General features: G+C 53.6%; 6 protein-coding genes across 6 annotated transcripts; 3 read left to right on the forward strand and 3 right to left on the reverse strand.

Annotated features, from left to right (window-relative positions):
• Positions 1–1,390: 1,390 nt before the first annotated feature.
• On the forward strand, positions 1,391–2,706 carry BESB_054520 (ribosomal protein RPL29; the record flags this gene model as incomplete). The annotated part of the gene is made up of 3 exons (XM_029363887.1): positions 1,391–1,426; positions 1,906–1,971; positions 2,644–2,706. 3 exons carry the CDS (start codon positions 1,391–1,393, stop codon positions 2,704–2,706), a joined length of 165 nt encoding a protein of 54 aa, XP_029219810.1.
• Positions 2,707–5,092: 2,386 nt separating this feature from the next.
• On the forward strand, positions 5,093–8,747 carry BESB_054530 (uncharacterized protein; the record flags this gene model as incomplete). Its single annotated transcript, XM_029363888.1, has 7 exons — positions 5,093–5,950; positions 6,312–6,349; positions 6,650–6,862; positions 7,452–7,549; positions 7,693–7,907; positions 8,171–8,260; positions 8,652–8,747. 7 exons carry the CDS (start codon positions 5,093–5,095, stop codon positions 8,745–8,747), a joined length of 1,608 nt encoding a protein of 535 aa, XP_029219811.1.
• A 919-nt stretch (positions 8,748–9,666) lies between these two features.
• BESB_054540 (uncharacterized protein) lies at positions 9,667–10,695 on the reverse strand (the record flags this gene model as incomplete). Its single annotated transcript, XM_029363889.1, has 1 exon — positions 9,667–10,695. The coding sequence occupies one exon, from the start codon at positions 10,693–10,695 to the stop codon at positions 9,667–9,669; it is 1,029 nt and encodes a 342-aa protein (XP_029219812.1).
• A 2,070-nt stretch (positions 10,696–12,765) lies between these two features.
• Positions 12,766–16,904, reverse strand: BESB_054550 (U2 snRNP auxilliary factor, large subunit, splicing factor subfamily protein; the record flags this gene model as incomplete). The annotated part of the gene is made up of 10 exons (XM_029363890.1): positions 12,766–12,909; positions 13,143–13,271; positions 13,443–13,520; positions 13,851–14,012; positions 14,359–14,490; positions 14,995–15,094; positions 15,200–15,314; positions 15,534–15,746; positions 16,097–16,506; positions 16,786–16,904. 10 exons carry the CDS (start codon positions 16,902–16,904, stop codon positions 12,766–12,768), a joined length of 1,602 nt encoding a protein of 533 aa, XP_029219813.1.
• A 1,443-nt stretch (positions 16,905–18,347) lies between these two features.
• BESB_054560 (ankyrin repeat-containing protein) lies at positions 18,348–20,303 on the forward strand (the record flags this gene model as incomplete). The annotated part of the gene is made up of 8 exons (XM_029363891.1): positions 18,348–18,630; positions 18,915–18,993; positions 19,099–19,237; positions 19,330–19,385; positions 19,626–19,696; positions 19,786–19,852; positions 19,944–19,981; positions 20,095–20,303. The coding sequence occupies 8 exons, from the start codon at positions 18,348–18,350 to the stop codon at positions 20,301–20,303; spliced, it is 942 nt and encodes a 313-aa protein (XP_029219814.1).
• Positions 20,304–20,507: 204 nt separating this feature from the next.
• Positions 20,508–22,007, reverse strand: BESB_054570 (uncharacterized protein; the record flags this gene model as incomplete). The annotated part of the gene is made up of 9 exons (XM_029363892.1): positions 20,508–20,580; positions 20,644–20,702; positions 20,760–20,872; positions 21,032–21,076; positions 21,134–21,234; positions 21,292–21,341; positions 21,399–21,459; positions 21,522–21,690; positions 21,752–22,007. The coding sequence occupies 9 exons, from the start codon at positions 22,005–22,007 to the stop codon at positions 20,508–20,510; spliced, it is 927 nt and encodes a 308-aa protein (XP_029219815.1).
• Between the last annotated feature and the right edge of the window lie 1,064 nt (positions 22,008–23,071).

Consider the following 23,071-nt stretch of genomic DNA (forward strand, 5'->3'; position numbering starts at 1 on the left):
CAGACCACAAATACAACCTGAGGTGTAAAAAAGACTTGCGTTATGTCTCAGTTTGCCGGCTACTGTCATCGCCCCTAGTGTGGGCAGTGGCTTAATCGGGGACCGGCGCATTATATTTGTCTCAGAATAAGGCAGAGTGCGCCTCTCCCGTGGGGCATCGCTTGTCTTGTGACACAGAGATCTTCGGTGCAAGCTCGGTCAGCTGGAAACCACGAGAGCCCTTAGTCTCGAAGCTGCCTCACTTGGCGTTCGCCCTCAACAGTACCTTCTGCTAATGGTGCGCTTTAGGAACCGTATCTTTTGTCCCTTTCTGGCAGCAGTTCTAACCGCAGCGCTGTGCAACTATATGTCATCCAGCTGGCTGCTTAGGCGCAACAACCTGGGGAGGCAGGAAGCTAAAGAGAGCCCTTATCTCGCAAATGCGGAATATCAGGGCTCCTACACTCTGTCAACCGAAACGGGGCAATGCGTTATGCTGAGTGTGTCTGAGCCAGCACCGCAGGTCAGCACGCCGCGCTGGTATGGTCAGTTCCTTCCCGTATTGTACGTGTTTGTACGTGCGCGAAGAGTTCACATTGGACAGCAGTCATCCTCGCAGAATACGTAGACTGGACGGAAGGCTTGCAAGAAAGGGAGATGCATGCCCACTTCCCAAGCTTAACGGAAGATAATGCTTTGCCTGTCGCAAATTGTCGAGCAATTCCAAGCCTGTTCGCTCGCAATGCAGAGGCAACGCAGTTTGAGACCCTCCTTGTCCGCGCGGTGGCAACATATTCGAGGAACAAGAGCACAGGAATCCCCTGCACACAGGCGCGGATAGCTGTGTCAGCCAGGCTTGTCGACATTACCCGATAAAAATGCAGTGTTCGCGGATGGGCAAGCACGGTTCTCATGGCAAAAGAAGGTCAGGAACTAGCGGGCGCCGAGTAATACCCGTCCTCACACTATTTTCTGTCTCATTCCCTATTTCCTTCGTCTTGTGTCGGAACATTGCTATTGCCGATGCCCCAGCTCCATGCAGTACCAGTACTCGTGTTGCATCGACGCAAAAATATTTCAGTCGGCTGTCCCTTTAACAATCGTTCTCTAGAGTCCGGAAGGACCCCAGCAGTGTGCTCAGAAAGCCTCGATAGATTTTACGCAAACGGGCATGTAGTTCCTTCTGCATGCGCAGACGACTGTTTCCGTGAGTTCTACTTCGGCGCAGCCCCACACAGCTGTGTTTCCAGACTACGCCTTTCCGACATGACGCCGTAAAGCGGTAGGGACGTCGCTGCGCTGTCAAGGTGGGGGGTTTAGTATACCGTTTTTCACTGTGATTTGTTACGCCTGGCAAGTTTGTGGTCGTGCTTCTCTGACTTGCTTTTTTTCGCAATCTATCGTCGACAAAATGGCGAAATCAAAGAACCACACCAACCACAACCAGGTAGGGAGATAGTTCGGATTTTTTCTCCCGTTGGCACGGTGCGCTTGAACAAGGGTATTGCGTTCTCCGTGGTGACGATAAAGACAAAACACAAGCCAGCCCGCCATATCTCGACGTGAATCTTTTGTTCGCCCCATGTGGGAAGCTTGATCTGTTGGGAGGGTCTGCATTGTACGTGCCGGATAAACTTTTTCGGAAGATGGCGCGATGCATGCGAGAGAATGCTTCTCTTCTCGGGGCACAGGGGTCTTGAAGGGTAACGGTGTTCCGCGTCGTTTTCTTGTTGAGGAAGTCCGCACGCACCGTTTCTGTATTTTTGTGCGTTCCTCTGGAGATTCTCCTCGGCGCGAGGGGAAGGCCGAATAGGCGGACATAGCGGAGGCGGCAATCTTACAACGCTGCGCGGAGCGTCCATGGTGGGCACGTCCTTGCTGCCAGTCATTCTTTGCTTTCTGTGTTTGGGTATTCCGTTTGTGCAGAACAAGAAGGCTCACCGCAACGGTATCAGAAAGCCCCAGAGGAAGAGAAAGATGTCCACCAAGGGGGTAAGTCGGATTATCGATTCGGTGTAAGCCTCTGGAAGGCTGTCCGCTTCCCTCCGCCCGTCTGGTACATACGACAAGCACTCCCCCTTCCGTGAGTGGATAGATATCTAACTCGAATAAGGGCTGTGCTCTGATACGTATTACCGGAGAAGGAGAATAATTTTTTTTTCGTTGTAGGTGTTTACAGAGACACGATTGAGTCGGCATTTCTTCATGATCAGCGGACCTTGCACGCAGTTCTGCGGTATCCGACTGCCTGTCAACTTTTGCATGTGTACGCCAGGATTCGGCTGTCGTGTCTGGCGTCTTTTTTGGTACGGTATGTTTGACGTGTCGAGATCTGTGCTTCGTCCGTGAGTGATGCAGCGCTGGATTCGAATGGCACTGCGTGTGGAACGGTCGTTCCTCGAAAAAGAAGCCACGATTTTGAATCGATCACACCCGGTGATGACAACTTACGACCCCGGTCTCCGGGGGCTGAGCCGCAGCAATGTGGAAAACTTGCACGTCAGTCTGAGGATGCGTGATCCAGCAGAAAACGTTGCTTTGCTGTGTTTTTCTCATTGGAGTCGTCGAGGACATTGGTCGTGGATACCGTTTGCGTGAAATTTTTTTTCTGAGAAGAGCGACTTTGGCAGTACGGCTCGGTCGTGTTCCTGTTTGTATGTGCAGATGTGCCCGAAGTTCCTGCGCAACCAGCGCGCGTGCAAGAGGGGCATGATGAAGTCCGAATAAGCTGGGGCCGTCCGGGCTGTGCAGTCAGCAAGTGTCCTCTCGACACTGGGTGAGAAACGTCGCGTGCGCGGAGCTTGTCAGTGAAACCAGGAACTGACGTCTAGGGGGAAGTTGTCCACCAAAGATTCATAGTGACCTCAACAGGGATTCTGGACGACGTGAGCAAGGCTCTCTGAGTGCGGTTCGTGTCTGTGGTGACAACTGATAGAGAACTGTATAAGGCTTGTATGTAACCCTAAACCTTCTCACCGCACCGCGTTTTTGCCGGCACACCAGCTGAGAACACATAGCCACTATTGAGGTCTCTGTTTTGACTGTAGCAAACCACGTCAGTGCCAGCGAAATGTTGAGTACTCGCAGATCGAATAGGATGCTCCCAGCTCAGTTCTGCAAAGGAGAACAAGTTTACTCACGACTGTGCAGCGATGTGAGACCCCAGCTGGCTGCACGTGCAAGCGGCCATGCATCCAGCCTCCCAGAAAAACAAAACCCAGTGCAGCCGCATCAGCTTTGGTGTGTGGCACTGAATTAGTAGCTGCTACCTTCAGAGGATTACCGTGGGAGAGAGCGGAGCTTGACCGACCGGGCTGCTCGCCACGAGGATGGGCGCCGCGCGGTAAAGTTACTTAGTTAATTGGTTGGTGAGGGAATGCCAGTGGCGCGGTAACAACGTCTGCCCAATTGAAGTAAAACTAACAGGTCAGCATCACACTGTGGGCGGCTCTTGTCCCAGACAGATGTGCTTCCAGTACGCCTCCCTTGTGAGGGGCAAGTGTGAAGCTGTGAAGTCGTACCCGACGCTACTCCGGATTTAATTCTTCGCCCTGGCAGCTGCAGCTGTTCATGTAACCGGACCGAGAGGTCTAAACGCGAATAAATGAGTGTCAGTCTCTCGTAGCTTCAGCGCCGCATCCTCTGAGATGTCCGTGACACGATGGCCCCCCTGTCACCAGAAGATCAGTCACGTGACGGGCACCTGTTGGGATTCACGAAAGTGGCAGACCGACAGATCGTCAGGGTCTCGCTGGCACAGAACGACTGGCAAGGTGTCCCCCAGCTGGCATTCTTGTTTCAAAGCGAATCACGATAACGTGATTCTCTGCAACCCCCCGCCGCCGCCTCAAAACGCTTTCGGCTTTTCTTTGTGCTGTGAGGAAGACAATGGAATAAAGCAACGTTTCTATTCTGGATACGGTCCCGGGTAGTCTCGGGGAATCTTGGAGCCTTCGTAATACTGTTTTCGTTGTAAGTAGGCGTCCTGCTGTGGATCTACCGGCAGGAGTCGCTGTGTTCTGCGTTCAGTCACATTCGTTGGTAGGTCTACCGGAAAAACATAGGTGATGCTTAAAACCAGCAGCTTACGCTAACATGCCCGTGAGATCTTCGATCCTTTCCCGTAAGGGCCGTCGTCTCCCTGTACCTCCTCGCGAATCCGACGCACGTTCAAGCTCAGCTTTGCAGGACACCCCAGGTCCTACCCCAACTCACCCATGGCTAAACTTGTGCCTATCCCCATCCATTTTATTTGGGTTCCGTTGCCGTGAGATTTGATTTTTTTGTCGCATGTTTTATTTTTTTGGGCTTGCCAGTGTGTGTGGCACTGTGTTTGAATGGCTGCCCGCCATGGCCAGCATGCACCGCGCCTTGGTTAGCTGGCAGCTGCGGATGTAAATGTAGGCGGGCCTGGACGGGTAAAAACAACCGAATGGTGCTCAGGCTCTCGTACATACGTCTTTGCATATATGTGGTGAGGTACTGTATGACATCTGCCTAAGGGCTGCTTCCGTGTTCTCGACTCTCTCCGCTGGGCTGGTAGTGCGGTGTCTTGTTGAATCTGCGACCGGACGAAGGCGCGAATTTAGCTCTCGTGTCTGCCAAATGGTGTGTCTTGTATTACAAAAGCGTTGAGACATCCATACGAGAGTTGCATTAACGAAGTTCAGGCGAGCATGTTCTTGTAGGGGCCACCTCAGTTTGATATTGGGCCTGCTCTCCATCGGACAGCACGTGACGGCAGGCGAGAGAAAGATGCGCATTGGCGGGCCGTCCGACGGAGCGCTGAAATGCCTGGGTGGTTGCTGTTGACTGACGGTATGGCAGACGCAGGCTACCCCAGCAACCGCTTGATGAATTTTCTAGTCCTCTCTGGCCCAGTCAACTTCCTCGCGCAATAAGCGGCCGCGGCAGGGCTGCAGGCATAACCACGGCCATGGAACTGTCTGACAGGGACGACCTGAGGTCACACCTCGCCTATAGAGGTGCTTCATACAAATTCTTGCCACGTGAAGAAAATGATGAAAGCTCACCTCGGCAGCGGAGGCGGAGAAGCTTCCGCCTCCCTTCCTCTCGTCAAAAGAGCCGCGGGATGTCAATGTTACAGCAGACGATGTCAGCAAACCCGGACCCAATCCAAGAGTTTAATGCAGCGATGTCAGTTTCCAGCGTGGACATTGCAAGCAGAAAGATTCACGTTCTGTCATCCCTCTGGAGGACTCTAGAGAGGTACATTAAACATTCCACGGGAGGCAGCGATACTCCTAGCCCCCTTGGCGAAGTGAAGCATGGGCAAGGGGCGTCATCGGATCATGAGGAAGCCGACTCTCCGCGCCATTATCCCCCTGCAGTGGATCCGCAGAACGGCGTAGACGACGTTCCCTCCCCTCGTTTTATTGAAGATACCACTTTTTCGGGCCGGAGCCGCGCCGATGATGGCAGGTTCGTGGGTACCGCCGTGAGTCCCATCGGGGCGGCATCTTCGATAGAGGATGTCGAGACCGAGGACGATCATCCCCGGGGGCAGCCTCTCATGCTAAAACGTCGAGTCACGGATAGCTATCCATCTCACATGGGAGAACGGCAAAACTTGCCTGTTATCGTCGAAGGCCTGACGGGGCGCCGCATGTTCCAATCTAGTGACCACGGCTGGTCAGCGGTGAATTTAAGCGAAGGTCTGCCTTCCAGCGCGGCGCTAGGCAGTATGACCCTGACTGCTCTAATTTCAAGGAACAACCTATGGTGGGCAGGTATCATTTGTTCTGGCGTAGCCGCGTTGCTGGGGGCGTTAGGAGACTGCGTCCTCCGCTACTCCTTCGTGATGGAGAGGGAAGGAAGGAAGGCCACAGGGATGTCAAGAAATGGCAGGGGTCGCCCTTTCCATCTGAGACCTCTCTGGATTCTAGGAATGTTTTTGAGCGCCGTTCTGAATCCTTTCCTCACGCTCGTTTCCTACCGGTTCACAGCAGTGGTAAGCAGAGGGGAGGGTCTGTCCAGTAGCGTGTGGATCAGCTCAGTGAACGGTGCTATATGCATGCCAATATGGGCACGTAGGTAGTCACCATACTATATCGTAGATCATACATGCGTCAAATTTTGTAGGATTTATGCGTGCTCCTGAGCATATAAATAAGGGTCAACCACTGCACGCACAGACACTCGTGAGCATATTGGCGCACCCCGGAGTAGATTCCCTGTTGCGTGCTCGTGTGTCACTATTTATGATATCCTGCCAAAATATACGCTCGGTAGCCGAGCTCCTCCAGCGTACGCGACCCAGGAATTCACTAGTCCATCCGTGTCAGATACGTCTATCCTCTTGCTCTCTGCAGTCCGTCGTGGCGCTGTTCGGTGGGCTTCACACTGTCGGGTAAGCAGACCTTCGAATCCGGTGCAGCGAAATATGAGCCTTACCGCGCATGTTTATGAACAGCTAACGAGCAAATCACTGCAGTTGCTGATGAATAGCGCTAGCTTGCCAACCATCCCACCAAGACGTGTGCAGCTGAATCTGGAGCAATAGACTCTGCATCCGGTCGTGGGTTTTTCGGGATTCAAAGCTCGATAGCACGATTTGTCAGGTGGATGCTCCTCATTCGTGGCCTATTCCCGCTCTCATAATCAGCCATGGATTCTCACATTGTACCGTTTCTTGTGTGCTCTTCACCAGGTCTCTTGTCTTTGCGTACTTCCTGTTTTCGGAGAGACTAGGATGGCGCGACGTCATTGGTGGACTGATGATTGTCGGCGGCATAACGATTGTGGTTATCTTCGGCCATAACGCCGACGACACCCAGCAATTTATAGTAAACGGAGTCGCATTTGTCATTTTCTCTAGCGTTGCCGGTGCCGCAATTGCTATCACGGTCATCGTTTCGCAGAAGTGAGTCCTCATTCGTGAATGTACCTTCTCCAGTGTGCCAGAGGCCCAGGAGAGCTGTGATCTCGGGGCACAATTTCACAGTTTCCGTTATGCCGCGAGCGATTGACAGCAGACCATCAAACAACTCTGCTGCGCCAGATGCGCACAGTGGTATATAAAACATTCAGCCGCTCGTGGCCTGCTGCTAGAAATCCATGCGGTGGAGTTGAGCCTTTTCTCTCCTAAGTTTCCAATTCTCCAACTGACGGCTACCAGCGGATGACATTTGGCGTCTTTCTGACGTCAGACTGGAAGTTCTGACCGCTTGTGCTCTGTGATTGGGTTGTTTCTTACACCATTCCTTGTCTAAAGAGTCTCTCGGCATTTTGGAAGCGACATATATCTGCAGCTTGATGCGCTCAGTGACGGACCGACGCCTTTAAACTGCATGTGCCGCAACACCTTCGCAGACGCCGAGTGGGCTCGTTCAGTTCTTTGTGGTTGTGTTTGCACTCCCCAGTTCAGCCGGGTCCTGTCGAAGGTTCAGTGTCGTTCGTTGGCCTGTTGTCCCTCATGCCGCTTGGAAGCAGTGTGTGTGCTGTCTTCGCAGGCTTATCTGTTCGGCAAAGCTTCACCCCGCTGCAATATCCGTATGTACCGCTTTACTCCCCGGTCTGTTCGGCGCTATTTCGAATATCTGTGGCAAGGGTAAGAACGGCGTGTCTGGGCCCTACCGCCTTTAAAACAGAGACGAACTAAAGTGGAAATGCAGAGAGTCAGCGACGCACCTTTTCTGGGCTACAATTGCTTGAGAGGCATCCGTGGATGCGTGTGTTTGTGTGTGCGTGCAGGAGCAGTTGTTCTATGGACGGACGCGTTCCAGACTCCAGAGTTATGGTCTCTTCCATACACGTGGATCTTTGCTGCTTTTGCGGTACTCGCCGCCTTGGGACAAGCTGTATTTTTATCAATTAGCTTGTCGACATACCCTGCTTCTTTCGTCTCGCCGGTGTACAACGGCGTTCTTGCCTGCCTAAACAGTCTCGGCGGCATCTGGGTGTTCTCGGTAAGCCTTCAAGAAAGACTTTTATAGGTTTATTTTTGCGTGCATTAAGTTCGTAACAAACCCTTCCTGGCATCCCTCACTTGCGTGCAGCAACCGAGGAAGTTATTTGGCTCATCCCGCACTCTCCACTAACAGTTTTCGATGGAATCCCTCCAGTGTGACGCCCGAATGAAGCCAGCAAACGCACGGTCCAGAAACCGGGTCGAGTTCCGATCGGTGCCTACCCGTGACGATGCACCAGCTGTGTGTGTTCTCTATTACAGGAGTACACCAACTCTTTGGTGTTGTACCTTCTGGGAGTAATGAGCACCTGCACGGGTATATGGATCGCCTCCTACGGCCAGGAAACGAAGGTAAGCAACGCACCGTCGCGGAGGGGACTCCCTGTGACAGCTTTCTAGCATGGTTCAAACGCATATCGCCGTCCCGTCGAAGAGAAGAAGAACGGCGTCCAAGATAAGAGGGAAGAGAGAGACACAGACTAATGATCTCGCAATGTGTGTAGCGTATGTGTCAGCGAGTTGCCTGCGCCACGGTCGTGAATGCGAAGCTTGGTTCAGTGTCAGGTGTCCTTCAGGAGCGTATTCGGTTGTCCATTCATCGGCTCCTATCCTGCAGAAGGAGAGTCGGTAGTACGAGCTAACCCCAGTCGTGTAGCTGGATTCAGGGCCCCAAAACCATATCGTATCCCTCGTTTTCTATAATGGAAGCCTTTTCGTGTCGTTCACTGCTTTCTGTTGCCAGCGCACGACCTTCGTGCCTCTTGTCATGGATCATGAGGAGCCATCGATGCACGACGACGAAAGCGCTCAACTGGCCCCGGACGAGATGGAATATTGAAGTACCCAAGCTTCAGTGGCGAAATCGAACTGCCAGTTGCACGCCGATCTGCAGCATGAAGGACATGTCCCCACTACTTCGCAGAAAGCTTGTCTACGTCTAAAAAATCAGAATATACCGAGGCTAGGTTGTGTGTGGATGCTAAATGGCAAGCGTCCTCTCGTATCCAGGGCTCCATGGCTGCCCATGGTTCTCCAGGACATTTCCTAATGCGTTCCATTCTTCGCCGGCGGCACTAGCGTAAACAACTTTTTCTCTGCAATTGGAGCGTGTTACCCGTGCCATGTTTATTCTTGATGCCTTTTCAAGGCGATTTGGATCATCTGTATGTAGTGTGATGGCGTCATCCCCACCTTGTCGCATGAAACCGATAACTGAACAGCTTCGTTTGTATAGCATACCCCTCAGTCAGGTTCTCAGCTCACCCCAAATGCACTGTCTCGTACGTCAAAGGTTGCCACATGCAGGGCTTGCTCATCTTTTTGAGCTGCTGTTACTTGGGTACCGGTGCCTCCGTGCGAGAATGTATCCATGCGGCGGCGCTCAGACGGCACGCCTGGTTTTCAAATTCCCTCACATATATGCCTGTATATATTATACGCATGCGGTCGCCAGCCCTGTGGCAAGCGTCGCCGGATGAACACTACCTGTCAGTTTGAAGAGAATGAACGAGTGCACTTTCGATAAAGAAGAACACAGCCTTCCGCGCGACCACATCGTCCATTTTTCACTGCGCCGTTCCACCACAAAATCTGCGCCCGGATCCGCCCCCAGCGCACAAGGAACACTGCCTCTATATCTCGCACGCGTGCGTGCGGGTAGCCGTCGTGTGCATGATCGTACTGGATTACTGTATCACGAGAGAATGCCGCAGCCACCTCTCCGAGCCGCGTACACCTCGCTGGTCATCTCGCTCGCGTTAGGCAGCCAGAGAGCGAGACTGCTGTCCGAAAAACGTGGCATCTTCCTCATCTTCTTCGTCATCGAGGAAATCGTCGTTTGCGGAGGAGTGTTGACCGCCAGCTGTCCTGCTCGGTGATCCCGCTGAGGAGCCTGCGCCACTCACCAGCCCTGAACCAGCTAACCTTGCAGTGCCACCGATCCGCGAGCCCTCAGAGTTCGATGCTCTGCCCAGTCTCGCGGCAATGACTGCTGTGAACGTTCCGATAATAACGGCAATCGGGACACAGACGTATCTGTCCTGAATCAGGCGCACGGACGAGTGAATATCCTCCAGGTCGAAGAGGCCATAAAAGAAGCCAAAAACGCTCCCAAGAAGGAGGGAACCGATTACCAACACACACACCTGCGACGAATTGTGCACAGGCAGTGAAGGGGATGACGCTCCGCCGGGCATCCCCGAGTTACCCGCGAAGGCGCCGCCGAATGCCGCGCCGGGACCGCATGCGCTCGCCCGGCCCTCCCACCAGACTACATCGTAGTAGAAGTTGACTATATCAACGCCGGCAAAGACCAGCAGAAAGCAGAGAGTATTTCCAAGCAAACAGTACATGGGGATCTTGATGACCCAGTTGATGTTGGAGAACCACGCTTTGTCCACGAAGACTGCAAACGTTGCACTGATGAGCAGCATCGCTGCGAAGCCGAAAAGAAGTCTGCGCGTTTGCACCTGAGTCGAGTACATGTTCTGAAGCGACTTGTCTGTGCCCGACTCCACCACGTCTTCGTCATCATCATATGCAAGAGCTGGGGGGGGCACGGGCGGGTCAATCGCCAGCGCACGCTGAATTACAAGGACGGCGATTGAGGCCAGTAGAACGGCAAAAAACGTCGAGAAAACTGGACTGAATGTCAACTCGAGAAGCAGGTGAGTGACCAAGAAAGAAGCCAAACCGCCAAACAAACCCCCAAAGACAGCAGCCTTGAAGTCCGTCGCCGTAAACGGTGCGAGGCACAAGGCCTTAACGGAAAATGGTGCTCGCCCCATCCTGACAGCTGTCCCTGAAATTAACTCGAATGAACACACGAACACTTTTCCCTTGGGAAAAAAGGGAAAATGATGCTGCCAAGACTTTCAGGAGAAAAAACATGCAGGGAAGACTGCCCGTATGAGCTGGGTATGCACAAGAATTGTCTGTGTCCACATTACCTTCCCTGCGCAGTCCGCGACGAACAACGCATCAGAGCTGCTGCAACAGAGATATGATGGTATGTATGCCGGAACGATACTCACTTGCCATGTACATACAAGCAGTAGAAACGCTTGCTCCCCTTTGCATAGGGTTTCACGCAAGAGAGAGCTCCCAATGCCCAAAATCTAACGAACAATTAAACGTTCACTGTAGGGTCGAATGAACACGGGATCCACGAAAAATGACAGCAGAGTGACTAGCTTCCCGAAGTGAAGAGGCGGAGTATAAATCCTCAATACTCCTCACACTCGGCAGCGACCCCCGGAAAGAATATCTCGTTTCACCCACAACGAGCACACGCCGAAAGTCAGATAACCCCAATCCGCATGGAATCGAAAGTTCCCCGGATGGTCTTCTCCTTCGTTTCATTTAGAAACTCAAAAAATGAGAAAGCAAGCAAGAACACAGGGAGAGTAGGAACGAAGAAGCAAGCAGAGACGAGGAATCCCTGTTACTCTTCCCGAAAACGAATACGGCCGCAGGAACCGCGGACAAGAAGACGAGCCCCTAAATAACTCAAGAGTTACTCAGAACGCGACATGCGCAGAGCGCTTGAGCGCCAGTTCTCACAGTACAAAAATGAAGCGCGGACGTGAAAATGCATCTTTGCTTCGATTCATTTGCTTTCCGTGGGCTCAGGATCTGCATAGTCGCGGACGCGTCACGCTAGACAGCGAAAAGATTCCAGCGAGCGCCAGGAGTCACCCTCACATCCGGTCGGCGGCGGGTGACTGTGTCCGCTGCGGATGCACAGGCGTGTCTAAATGCTTTTCTCTAGGTGAAGATCCGTTTCTGAATAATCTTTCTCGATTGACCGTCTCGCCTTCTCTGAATTCACCTGACTGTATCCGTAGAAAAAGGCGGGACTCGTGTCTCTATTGGGCACGCAGCTTGCTGCGTTTTTCAAGCCGTGACTGCGAGAGCCCTGCTCGCTCGTGCGGTAAGCAGAGTGGTTTTTCCGCGTTGGCATGCGGTACTGAAGGTTGAGTCCATTTCACGCATGCATGTGAGTTCGACGAGTAGTATTATCTGACAGGGCAAACAAGAGAACGACGTGAGACACAACTGGGGCATCCGTCCGTGTCGCTTGTTAGCTGTTTGTTGGATAAATCAGGTCGCATTCTAGCCATACTCAAGGCGTGGCTTTACTTTGCTGTAGCGCCATCACCACCCGTGATTAGTGTATCTGAGTGTTCGTATGACAAATTGCACGAGCGAGCGAGAGTCAATATACAATCCACGCAATCGCGTGAGCACGCATCTCAGAATGGACATTGTGCTGGACGATCCGACCCCAGGTTTGAGGGATGAGTTGGGCAGAACACAGGCTGGTGCCGGGAGCACACCTAGCGTGTAGGTATCACTTGTGTGTGTCCGTATACGCCATCAAAGGTGGATGTGACGACTTTCCCATGCCATTTGGCGAACCTGTGTTGACGTGGACCTCATAGGGCACCACCAAAGTTCTTAGATGGCGAAAGCACCTATTTGTTCTGCCTTTGCCCAGAACATGCGGAGCTGCTTGTACTGAACTAGAACCTGCAGGTCCGGTGAGCCGCAGTTCATGTGAGCATCACCTGTGCTTATAAATTGTCCGAGAAGTGCGCTGCCTCATATGTGTATGGGTCATGGTGCTTCGCCTCTAGCCTTTGCTGCGTATCCTGTTTCTAAAGTGTGTACGGCTCCCTGTGAGCGTCCATCCTTCGAACTGAAGTGCGTCTGCCACTTCGTAAGTTGGGCAGGGTCGCACGTAGTGGAAGTCACGAGGAAACAGATACTTGAAACAGAAAACGTTAGACCAGTAGGCCGCGAACCGGAAAAGCAGGTTGCGATCGGAAACCACAGTTTGCCTTGATCCGCTATTTTCACGTGAGCGTATAGCGACCCTCTGCAAATTTATCTTCCGGAAAGAACGCTGCACATACAACCCTATTCGCGTCAAATTTGCGTCCATTCAGCATGAGCTGAGCCTTCCGCGCCGCAGTCACGTCGTTGTATCTCAGGAAGACCTGAAAACAAAAACGCCGGGCAAATGCGTAATTCCTTCAGAACGCTCCAGTCGCTAACGACCGGCGACTGCGTCGTTGAAATGAACATTTTCCAAAGGAGTATATTTTTTCAGTTCCTCCGCAGACATTTTCATTTGCTGGCCCTATAGCCTAGTTGAAAGCGTTACCCTATCCTCGTTGCGTCTGCCGCGCGGCAGGAATGAACCCCTCTGCTTCCAGTGGCGGAGCCTCACCTTGCCGACGCCTTGGCGGTAAGACAAGTCTTCATTCGGTCTGGGCACCAGTACTTCCTCGAGCGCCCCATATTTTTCGGCTTCCTGCTTTATGTCTTCGTAAATGGCCTCGTATTCCTTTGGATCGATCTGCGGAGACCGCCCACAGCGACCCCAGAAAACGCGCTATTATCAGGCTACGAGCCTACGCTGTCCACTCTCACCGCTGACACCCGTTCCCGCCACGAAACAATTCGGATGTGCTCCACTTTTTGAAAGAAACCTCACCCCCGCGGCAGCTGAATGCAGAACACGACTTACCAAATCCTCTTGGTACACGCAGTTCAAAAGTTGGACGACCTTCGAAGGCCGTTCCCCAATTTTTCGCGCGGCCTGAACCTGCGAAACAATCGCAGACTCACACGCGGCTCGGTCAGGTCCACCGCCTATCCGGCATCCGCATGGAATCATCTAGTCGACGGAGTTGTGACACAGCGGCTCAGAGGGAAACCGTGCAGAGCTGTCACAGAAAAAAACGAGCAAGACAAAGGAGCAGAAGCGACGGAACTCCGCAAAATGTCGCAGCTTGCACGTGTGGGCGCATGACAAGAAAGGGAGGAAAACTAAAAACAGCAGACACGCGGCACGGGGAAGGCGCCTGCGAGAGTGCAATTCTGTCCACGTTGACGTAGGTCAGAGTTCATCGTCTGCGCAGCTCGTTCTCCGCACCTGGACGGCGACCAGAGGATCAGACAAAAGTTTCTGTGTCATCGAATTCGGGAGGTTTGTGACCGGCATCATTCGGTGAACATCTCGGGTCACCACCGTCGCAGAGAAGTTCGCGCGCTGCACACTGAGGATGTTTGCGCCGCAGACGAAGCCGTTGAGAGCCTGCAAAGGCAGAATCGAGAATCGAACGCACATCCAGAGAGCTCCAAATGACCAACAGATGAAAGACGCAGCGGCTCTGCAGGGAGCCCAATTCGCTGGAGAATGCCTACAACAGGCCTACAAATGGTGGGTCGCACTGAAAATGAACGACCGCCACACGGGGCATGCGCGCGGCAGCGCAGTCCTTCTGTGAGGTGAAGTACGCCGCATTTTGTCGCGTGTTGCGCAACATGCCAGAGGGCGTCGGCAAGAGTCCCGCAGCAATTTCCATCGGATTTCCGCCGTTGTCGCCGTATGCTGCGCATGCGCGGACTCTGAAACGGTTTACTCGGCGCGCGAAACTTACGAGGATAGCCTGGTCGGTGACCTCGGGGTCTTCATACTCAAAGAAGCCGTAGCCTTTATGCTGCCCCGTCTGGACATTCTTAATAAGGTTGAGAACTCGAAGCGTCCCGAATTGCTCCAGAAGATCGCGAACCTGGGGACGCAAACACGCACGAAGCAAGAGAAAATGCCCGCCACGAAAGCAAACAAAGCCGCAGCCCACGGATGGTGTGCGTCGCTGCAGGTGACTCTCGCTCAGCCCTGTTGTTTCCCTCTAGATCTCATACAATCGGGACGATCCGCACGCAGAAGGTTCATGAAGAAACCGGATTCCTTCAGGCTTGAGACTTCACAGTCGTCAGATAACGAGTGGCTGACAGACGCAAAAACCAACCACCCAGCTCCCCCTTGACATGTTCGCAAAGCGGAACCTCCTCAAGCGAATCAAGCTCGCAGCTTGACTTCCGTCTTCGCACGTGGTGTGGCTTTCCTCTCTGATACTTCTGAACGATTTATAGAAGTGTAGACACGTGAGCACACGCGGGCAGCGAATCTAAACACTCGAGTGCGTTTACGGCAGCACAGACATCGCGACACCTGCGTCATCTGACTATAGCTTCCGCCGCTCCCTCGCTGCACCACCGCGTGAGCGACCTACTTGTTCTTCTCCCATCTCAGGAGGCAGGTTCTGAATGTAGATTTTGTTGTCAGGGCCGGAGTCAGGTCGCGCCGGAGTCTCCTTCTTCTCCCTTTTCATTCTGCAGAGGGACGCGGAACGCACGCCAGTGACGCAAGTACATGCATCTGTCTGTCGTGTGGTTCGTGAAGGCTCCTGCCTCTCCACAAGAAGAGAAGACACTCACTTCTTCGCGTCGTCGAGTAGGGGGATGTACGCGTGGTCCGCTGGGTCGCCTCCAGCTGGCGGCACGTAGTCGTGCGGTCGCCCGACACGCAAAGAAAAGCCATTGTAGTTGATGCCTGTCGACAGCAGAAGCGCACCAGAAGCGAATCTACATGTCACCTCTGCATGCGCCCAAACCATGTTTTCGCTGTGCGGTCCACCCCAGCTGAACACCGGCCTGCGTCGGCTTCATGTGCGGCGCGTTGCCCTCTGCTCTCTACGACACAGCGGGACCGCGCGGCTGCCTCCTGGTTCAGCGTCCCGTGCCCCCTCGAGGCTTCTCCGACGCCGCTTACCGTCGAGTCTGATGGCCAAGATGGTGTACGCGACAGTTCTCAGTTCAACGAAGCAGAACCGGGACGACTCATTGAAGACTTCGCAGCGTTCGACTGGAAGCATCTTCTCGCCGCTCGTCGCGCCGTTCTGGTCATCTTGCACGAAATTTGTCTGCGCATTCACGGCCAGCAGCGCGCCGTTGAAGAAGCCCACGACATCCGGCTGAGTTGACCCTGCGAAAAAGAGTCAGGACGTGCGTCGCAAAAGAGAATCCAAAGCCTCAGTCCTCCACGCCCCGCAAAGGGCGCCCCTAAGTTCACAGAGCGTCGGTAGACCCTAAACCCTAACAGGCCTCCCTCTCGACGCAAAATCGAATCGCTTTCCACATGAGATATCGGAGGGGCTGCAATGGCGATGAGTTGACTGCTGCCCCAACGCAAAGCGGAAACTGTTTCTTGCTCTCCGAGTCACTTCCAACGAGTCCAGGCTCCACGGGACGACCCGCGACGAGCGAAGGCGTTGGTTCTGCGTGCGTGGAGCCACGCGTCCTCCCCGCGAGATCTCCCGACGCGCGGGCGCATACCCGGAGGCAGGTTGCCCACGTAGAGACGTCGCTGTCTGCGATCCGTGTCGAAGTCGTTCAGCCTGAGAGGAACCGCACTCGGCGCTGCGGAGGCCGGCGCAGGGCCGCTGGCGGGGGGCTGGGAGGCAGCCGCAAGGGTCGAAGGCGGAGGGGGAGCCGAAGGCGGCGGGGGCATGAGGCGACTGTTGAGCGTGTTGCTGATGGCGGCCGCCGCGGCGGACGCTGCAGCGGCTTGCTCTTGGGCAGCCCCGAGGACCAGGGGCCCCGTATACACGGTGCGCGGAGTGTCTTTCAAAGTGGGCATCGCAAATGCAGAGCTCGTGCTGGACAGCGTGGGAGACGCTGGGCTAGGCGCCACGCGTATGTCCCATTTGCTGCTTCGCACTTTACTCCGCTCCGCGCTCCGAGACCTGTCACACAGACAGCGACACACACGCAAGCCCTTCAGTGTGAAACTCACAAAGATTTCGAGCGCTGAGCCGTCAGCGACGGGAGTGCAATGAAGAGGCCGTCCAGGGCCACTATGACACAGTCCTCCGCCGGAGTGCAAGGTGGGTCTACGATCCAGGAGTCGCATGCGGCCTCGTCGACTAGGCAAGACCTCGGCAGCGATCTCCCTTCCTCGCTCCATAAGTGTCTGTATTTGCAGCTCAAAATAATGTTGTGGAGACGAGCTCTCCGACTCTAACCGCCCTGCGACGCCGAGCGGCGCCGGCGGTGTATGCTGCTGAATTCTGCTGCAGATGCTGACGGGGGAACCGCAAGCCGTGCGCACATAGAACAGCGTACGCCATATACTACAGACCATATTCTGCGAAATTTAGACCGAATTTCAACACGTAAGTGGGGGAATCACAAGCCAAAGATGCTTATCCTCCTTCCGCTCCGCAGTGCGGTCCAGTCGCCGTAAATATCGCGACATTTTAGGCTCGTGTGGCGTCAGGGAGGCTTGCACCGGTCCTTTTTATGGATAGATGCGGCTGCATAAGGGTCTCGGCACATCCCGCTACTCTCGCCCACACCGCAAAATCCACGGCATTGCCGGAGAATCCCCCAGTACTTCGCAGCGCAAAGCCCCCCAACACAAGTCTCCTACCTGCTTCGCCGCTGTCGCCCGGTATCCGGCGTGCCAGATACATTTCTGTAGCTATCACTTCGTCCGTTGCTCCGGTCGGCCCCCGTGGAGCGGCTGCGGGAGCGCCTACGCGAGCCGCCGTCAGATGGATCCATGGTCCTTTTCGGTTTGTGCTCTCAGCAAGCGATGTGAATCCACGGAAGAGAGTGCCCTGCAACGCAGGCAGTCTTGCGCATTGGTAGACAGAGACTAAGAAAACTGATTGTAGGAAAACAGAGACTAAGAAAACAAACGAGGATTGCAAGCACCCGTTAAGATCAAGTCGAAGAAAATGTGGAATCTTCGCCCTGAACTGCAAAGACGACAAGACTTCCCCTCCCTGTATTTTGGTGAACGAGCAGCGATTGAACGCGAGACAGGCGGGAAGACGATGACTGTCGATTTTGGAGAGGTCAAATCTACAGAAACTGCTGCTTCATTCGAGCTCCTGACCAGGCGCGTGCTGAGAGGCGGAGGGCATCCACAAGTCAGTCAGGTATAGCGCCTAGACAGCTATTTGTTGTCATCGGCCCCAGTCAATGATGTGTAGCTTACACAACGAAGTGAGAGGTTACTGGATCACGCGTTTAAGCGGCTTGCCATCACACGTCAATCTCTGCTTGCAAAAAACATGGCGTCAGTTTGCGTTATGCATGCGGGCAGTTGCGCTCAACGGCAAGACCAGCTATGTGACGAAAAAAGGGGAATATCCTTAAGCCGCTTCTCACCATTTCAGATGGTATCCAAGAACAGTACAAATTCTCCTCGGTCGTTGAGTACAAATGTAGCTGAGCCAGCCACTGTGTGCAAATCGCCGGTGCTGACGAGTTGAGCTGGTCTCGTCCGTCTCTGTTGTGCGAAGAGCCTGTGCCCGTTGACCACCGTACCACCGATTCGACTATGGAGCAATTCATGAGCGATTCTCACGGCGACCTCTTCAAACTGTGCAGTCTCTGGCAAGTGGCTTCTGTGGGGCAGTGAAGCTGTACATGGACGAACTTGTATAGTCAAGGCAAGGCTGACGGAGCGCAGTCGAATCGGCACCGCCCTCTTCGTTTCTCTGCCTCGAGAATATCGCATGCTTGAGCACTGTTCTCGCCAGAGCCAGGCTTTGTCGTACACCCCTCGCCGTTCAGAATGTGGAAGTCTGCACAGCTGAGCAGCATTTTTATTTCCGCTGTCGCTTGCGCGGTGGTCAGTCGTCTCGTCTGGAGGGTAGACTGGATGCAGTATTTGAGACGCTTGAGCGCAGCTTGTTCTCGTGCCATAGCTCCCCATTGTTCTTTTGAAAGCGCTACGGCGGCGGTCGACGTAGAACACGAGCTATCAGACCCAACATGCCATAGTTTCGAAGAAGCGACGGTGTGGGTGTCTACCCACGGAAAAGGACTTCCTGTCGAAGACCAGCTACACCTCTACGGTACGACACGTCCCATTCGGCCAGGAGACTTCCGATTCTCTTTTCTGCCATATGGCGCGTGGTGCCCCTGGTTACCTGGTGGAGTCCGACTACTTGTACATAACGACAATGCTCAATCTTGCGCACAGCCTATTTCGATAGGCTGAATCTGGGGGTTTGAGGCATTGCACTCAGGCGGGCTGGTTGTTTCGGTATCTCGAGACTGGATTCCATCGATATGATGTTGGCATACAGATCATCGCAAAACGAATCCGATGCAAATATGCGAGACGCCATGCCTTCAGGACTGTACAAACAAGCCCACGTGGGGGACTGCGCCGACGCCGAGCCTTCCATGGTCGAACTGGCCCGGCATGCAAAATGGTAGAGCCCAGCTTGTAGTGTTCGCCCCAGTGAGCTAGCCCTTTGCTCTTTGTTCCTGTATTTAATCTGTCTGTGAGGGTTACACTCTCCGTGTATATTTTTCAGGGAAGCATGGCGCCGTTGCCTAGGGATGACTATGGATCAAGCGAGGGAGGACTACACTAATACAGTCAACCAGCACCGTGCCGCAGCAGCATCGAAGATCAGCACGATACAAACGAATGTGGCTGCAGGAAGCGCTCCGGTACGGTTCATATGCAGTCGTTGCAGGCAATCTATCGTCACGCGGAAGCTTCTCACTTTTCGGACTCTGAGGTCTTCTGTGTGTCCGTGCAGATGGGAAGGCCGCAAAGCTCTCTGAGGCATGTCGAGCAGCGAGATGACAGCGAACTGTAAGCTACACTTTGTTAAAGCACGCGCTGTGCATGGTGCTATGTTGTCAGAAAAACCCCTCGCCCCAAGTTGGCACACAGCCGTGGACGCACCGCACTTCGCCGAGCTCGGCGGAGCACGCGCACTGTCACAACATCTCCTGTAGGACGTGTGACCTTCACTTGTAGCGGAGCGGTGGGTTTAGATCTTGAAGGTCTTTGTTTACCGGATACTGTATGTCTGCGAGTGCTCTTTCGCAGGTCACAAGCAGGCCTTTTCTTTAGGCACGCGGCAAACGGCGACATTACTTCTCTCGTCGAAGACCTCGGCAGTACGTGATCATCGAACGAAGTTTAAAGGCAGCCAGGCCAGCGACGGAAACGCTCACGGCGTAGATCGTCTTTTCGTGTTTTCCTGCAGAGGATCCGGCACTGGTCAAAGCAAGAAATGAAGATGATATGACAGCGCTTCATTTGGCAGCGGACAGGTACGAGGACTTGAGTTGAGGCCGTGGTCAATCATTGGAAACGCGGATCAGTTTTTCACCAGTGTGGCGCCTGTTGGGTTGTTGTTCTCAGAGGTCATATTGAGGTCGTTGATCTGCTCCTTAAGAACGGTGAGACATCGCAAAGCGGCAGAAGGACATGAGCGTTCATAGAACTGGATCGGAGCAGGCCCTGCTTTCGGGCATAAGTTTGGCTCATCACTGCGATGGTATGCTACCTGCAGGCGCCGACGTAAACGCCCAAGACAACTCTGGGGAAACACCTCTGCACGTGGCGGTTGTTGCCGAAAATTTGGCAGTGGTTTCATTACTCCTGAGGGGGAATGCTGACGTGCTCCTCCAAACCCACGACGGTGAAACGGTTCTCGATGTAGCTAACAATACGCATAATTCAGAGCTCGGGCAGATGATCGCGGCCTCGAGTGCGGCGTAGTCCTGTGCCAGCTATTGCGATTCCAGCGTGCACTGCTAACTCGCGCTCGTATTCGGGATGGAATTATTGAGACAGTGCAACGGTTGTTTTGGCGTGCTGCGGTAGACCTCAAGTCATGCTTCGTAGCTGAGGAGTATGGGGTCGCATAACGTTTAACTATACGATTGGCAGGGAACAACACAAGACATACAACGAAATACTGTTTTACTGAAGGTAGATGGCAATGTCATCAACTCCCCATGACGCGGTGCACGGGTCTGCGCCATCTGCAAACGTGCTGTCGAAGGTCGCATAAGTAACTTAGTCAAGAAGTAACGTCCGCTGGCAATCCAGTGTTTACCTTCCGAAGGTGATTGCCAGAAATGGAGCAGAATGTGGCACAGCTACTTCTAGAGACTTCTGAAAAGTAAGCCGTAACTCATTAGGAGTTTCAGTTCTTAGATAACACCAACTCACAGAAAGAGTGTCTGGATAAGAATGGCCACAGACGTCGACACCTCGGTTGGCGCAGTCCTGAGAAGAAAGTGGGGCGGTAAATCGTCGGCAATCACGGGGATTAGCCTTAGTACCTGCGTAAATCCCTGTTTGGCACCACGAGAATACCATCTGTTCAGCATGTTGAGTTTAAAAAGTTTCGCTCTTCAACTTGCCTTCGGGCACCAGTTCTGTGAGGCTAACGGAAGACCTATGTTAAACATGCTGCGGAGCAAGAGCGTAAGTCTCCATACCTGTCCACACAATGGTGTTTCTAAGCTTCATGTACACGCTTTGCCCTGAGGTCGAAAGGGGCGTGAAATAGCTCGTGATGTACTACATGCGAGCTGACAAACCGGTCCACTGGTCGAAGAAGTGGACACGAGCACGGATTTTCACGTTGGAGTGTCGGGGCAGGTTCAGATACGTCCCAGTTGCTTTCATGGCCGCGAACTTGCTGACAGGAGTTTCGAAGAGGTGACCCGTGCTTTACTATAGAACACTAGTAACGTACCAGTGCCCCCCGAGGAAATGATCGCCATTCGTTCCGCAAGTGCTGAACTCCTGGTCACGAATCGGAACAAGTTACCGCGCCGCTGGCATTTGGAGGGCGACACTAACCTGAGGTGTCCAGAAGCCCTCTAGAGCGTAGGTGTCGAAAGTATTGAGACTCCACAGCCACCTGAACGCCCCCGTGGCCCCATATGCAGGAGATGGGAAAGGCATTGATTTCACGTGTGTTACCATTCCGTTAGGTCGTTCGAAGTGATTGGGCCGTCTACAGCCAGGCCGTCATTGATAATGGTGTGGCTTCCGAAATTCAGAGTATCCGTGGCTGCATCAGCACTCATAAGACTGGCGTGGGAACCAGAGAGGAACAGATCGTCGTTGTCGACAGATAGTTTCACCGGTCCTACATGTCATACCAGAAAATGGCGAGATGCACGGCGGATGTGTACCAGCACTGTACCGACCCGCTTCCTTCCGATCGAACACTATCGAATTTGCCTGTAGTTGAGCGCCCGTTGTGAACAAATCGAAGTTTATCTCGGGGATCTTTTTTTCTATTTCATCAATGACACTGCTGGCAGTTACTGTAACAGGCGCCTCCCCTTCGACCCCTGGAAACGGGCCGGAAATCAATCCATCGGAATGCGCTGACGTCACCTGGCCACTGACGTGAGTGACCAGGGACGCAGAAATCGCCGCAATGAGTATGTGGTTTCCCATTGCCGAAACGTAAAACACGGGGTACGAGACGGCAACTTTGGGTAAAATAGCGACTGAGGGCACATGCAAGTAACCGGGCCGAATAGACTGTAACGACAGTGTGCTCACCTGATGTGGTGGCCTTGCGTTGCCGTGGTGAAACTCGACGGTCGGCTGATCTCATTGCCGCAGTGCCTTCCGTTTCCACAACAGCCGGAATTTCGTGTGTCTGAGTGGCCTGCTTCCTCGACCGTTTGTAACTGAAGCTGGGCTCAAATGTGGAAATGGTTTGCGTGACCGCCCCCGTAGCTAAGGCCTATGGGGGCTGCCACTCGCTGATGACGTTGGTTCACTTTCGTCAGGTATGAGATTTGGGGTTCCTTAGTTATAGCTTTCCTCACCGGTTTCCGTTGTGCTCTTCCTGTTGTCCCTGATTTCAGGCCGCGTAGCTGTACTGATTGTTGTGCCGATAAAATGGTGTTGTGCGACGACAGCGTGTGCGGAAAGAGACTATCGAAAAAGCTTGTCATCCTATCGCGCCTCCTCGCCCTACGCGCACACTTGCTGCCGCACTTTCTTCAGCGTCCTTGAAACGGACGGTGTGCGATTCATTGTAGTGCGAGTGTCACTTGTGGTATTATTCCTCGTTTCATGGGCTCATTCACCGTCCTTACTCCCAACGGAATATACGGAGAGCCGTCCTAGCCAAGCAAGCTGATGGTGGAAGAACAGTGCTTGGGGGGCTGCGCTAATCGCGGAACATAAACCGACGAACAGTTAACTCATTGCAGACCACACTACCCATTACCTCTGTTTCACTCAAAAATCGGTAAGTGTATTAAGGGCAGAATGCATACCAGCCCATAAGTGGGTCTGCGTTTTAGCTGATATGCGATTCCGCACGTTTCGGCGCCGGCCACTGCGTGTTCCGCAGTTTTCCGATGATGGATGTAGGTGTCCGCAGTAATTATATTGCATGCGTGTACAACAGGCCTGCAGAGCCAGTGCCAGTTTGACTGAGACAAACACACACGCGGAAGAGGCCACGCGGCCGCACTGTCAGTATGCGCTCCCAGCAACAAAGA

This window comes from Besnoitia besnoiti, chromosome IV (assembly GCF_002563875.1).
Source record: "Besnoitia besnoiti strain Bb-Ger1 chromosome IV, whole genome shotgun sequence".
NCBI lineage: Eukaryota > Apicomplexa > Conoidasida > Eucoccidiorida > Sarcocystidae > Besnoitia > Besnoitia besnoiti.